This window comes from Cataglyphis hispanica, unplaced genomic scaffold (assembly GCF_021464435.1).
Source record: "Cataglyphis hispanica isolate Lineage 1 unplaced genomic scaffold, ULB_Chis1_1.0 scaffold297_size1235, whole genome shotgun sequence".
Taxonomy (NCBI): domain Eukaryota; kingdom Metazoa; phylum Arthropoda; class Insecta; order Hymenoptera; family Formicidae; genus Cataglyphis; species Cataglyphis hispanica.
Window position 1 is genome coordinate 1 of NW_026099070.1, and position 1235 is coordinate 1235.

The 1235-nt window shown below is 38.9% G+C and overlaps 1 protein-coding gene across 1 annotated transcript; it reads left to right on the forward strand.

Moving 5' to 3' along the window:
- Window positions 1-239: 239 nt before the first annotated feature.
- On the forward strand, window positions 240-1176 carry LOC126858660 (piggyBac transposable element-derived protein 4-like; the record flags this gene model as incomplete). The annotated part of the gene is made up of 1 exon (XM_050609137.1): window positions 240-1176. A coding segment is annotated over exon 1 (937 nt), but the record flags the coding sequence as incomplete, so codon positions are not given.
- Between the last annotated feature and the right edge of the window lie 59 nt (window positions 1177-1235).

Sequence of the window (1235 nt, forward strand, 5' to 3'; positions counted from 1 at the left end):
ACACGTTGACTGCCACGCGTGTTTACAACAAAATCCCCGTCAGGCCACCCGTGCCACTGTAAGATGCGTGCTCTGCTACCGCATGTCTGTTTACATTTCTTTCGGTACTCTCACCCCGATATCTATTACGATCCTCATTTATCACGTTATTACTCTGCACGAGCAGTTGTAATCTTTGCCGTGTACTGAGTAGTACAACTAATATCTCTGCCCATAATTTTTCAATAGTGAAGAGAAAGATGAAAAAGTCAGTGTGCAGTGATTCATATCGCAGTGAAAGGAAGACTAGTCACGCTAGTTGCTCAAATTCGGATAGCAGCGATGAGGAAGTGATCAGATTGCCCAAAAGAAGAAAAGTAAATCGTATCATATCATCAGATTCTGATACGGATACGGATAAATGCAATCTTAGTGATAATGAATATTATGAAGATACTATTGACGAGATGTTACGAGATTTGGTCGTGGAAGAAGAAAGCAACGTTGATGATACTGAGGAAGCTCCAGTTCAACAAAGTGAATGGAGTGAATTTAGTGGTCGGCAAAAATCAATTTCTTTTCAAGAAACAGGCGGTCTGAATAAGCAATTACCTGACGATATAAATCCGTATGATGTGTTTACGTTGTTCGTCGATGACGAAATCATAAACTTGCTGGTATTAGAAACTAATAGATATGCACAACAAAAACTAAATGAATCGAGGCTGACTCCAGGTTCACGAATGCATAAATGGAAACCAACAAATCCTGAAGAAATAAAACAATTTTTGGGATTATTGTTGTGGATGGGACTTGTAAAAGTGAGCCCAATAGCCAATTATTGGGCCAAAAACGAATTGTACAATTTCCGGCTACCGCGTCAAATTATCTCACGAAACAGATTTGAACTATTATTGTGCAATTTTCATTTTGTCGATAATATGTCCATTGCCCGTGATGATCGGCTTGGTAAAATACTTCCATTTTTTAACAAATTGGTAGGAAAGTATCAGGAAGCTTACACGCCTGGAGAAGACATTGTTATCGATGAAACGTTAATTCCATGGCGTGGAAGACTCATTTTCAAGCAATACATTCCAAATAAAGCGCACAAGTACGGAATCAAGTTATTCAAATTATGTTCAAGCGAAGGATACACATGGGCAATGAAAATGTATTCTGGTAAATCAGCGGAAGGTATTAGAGAAACCGGATTGGCACACAATGTGTGTCTACAACTGGCAGAGAAACTTTTC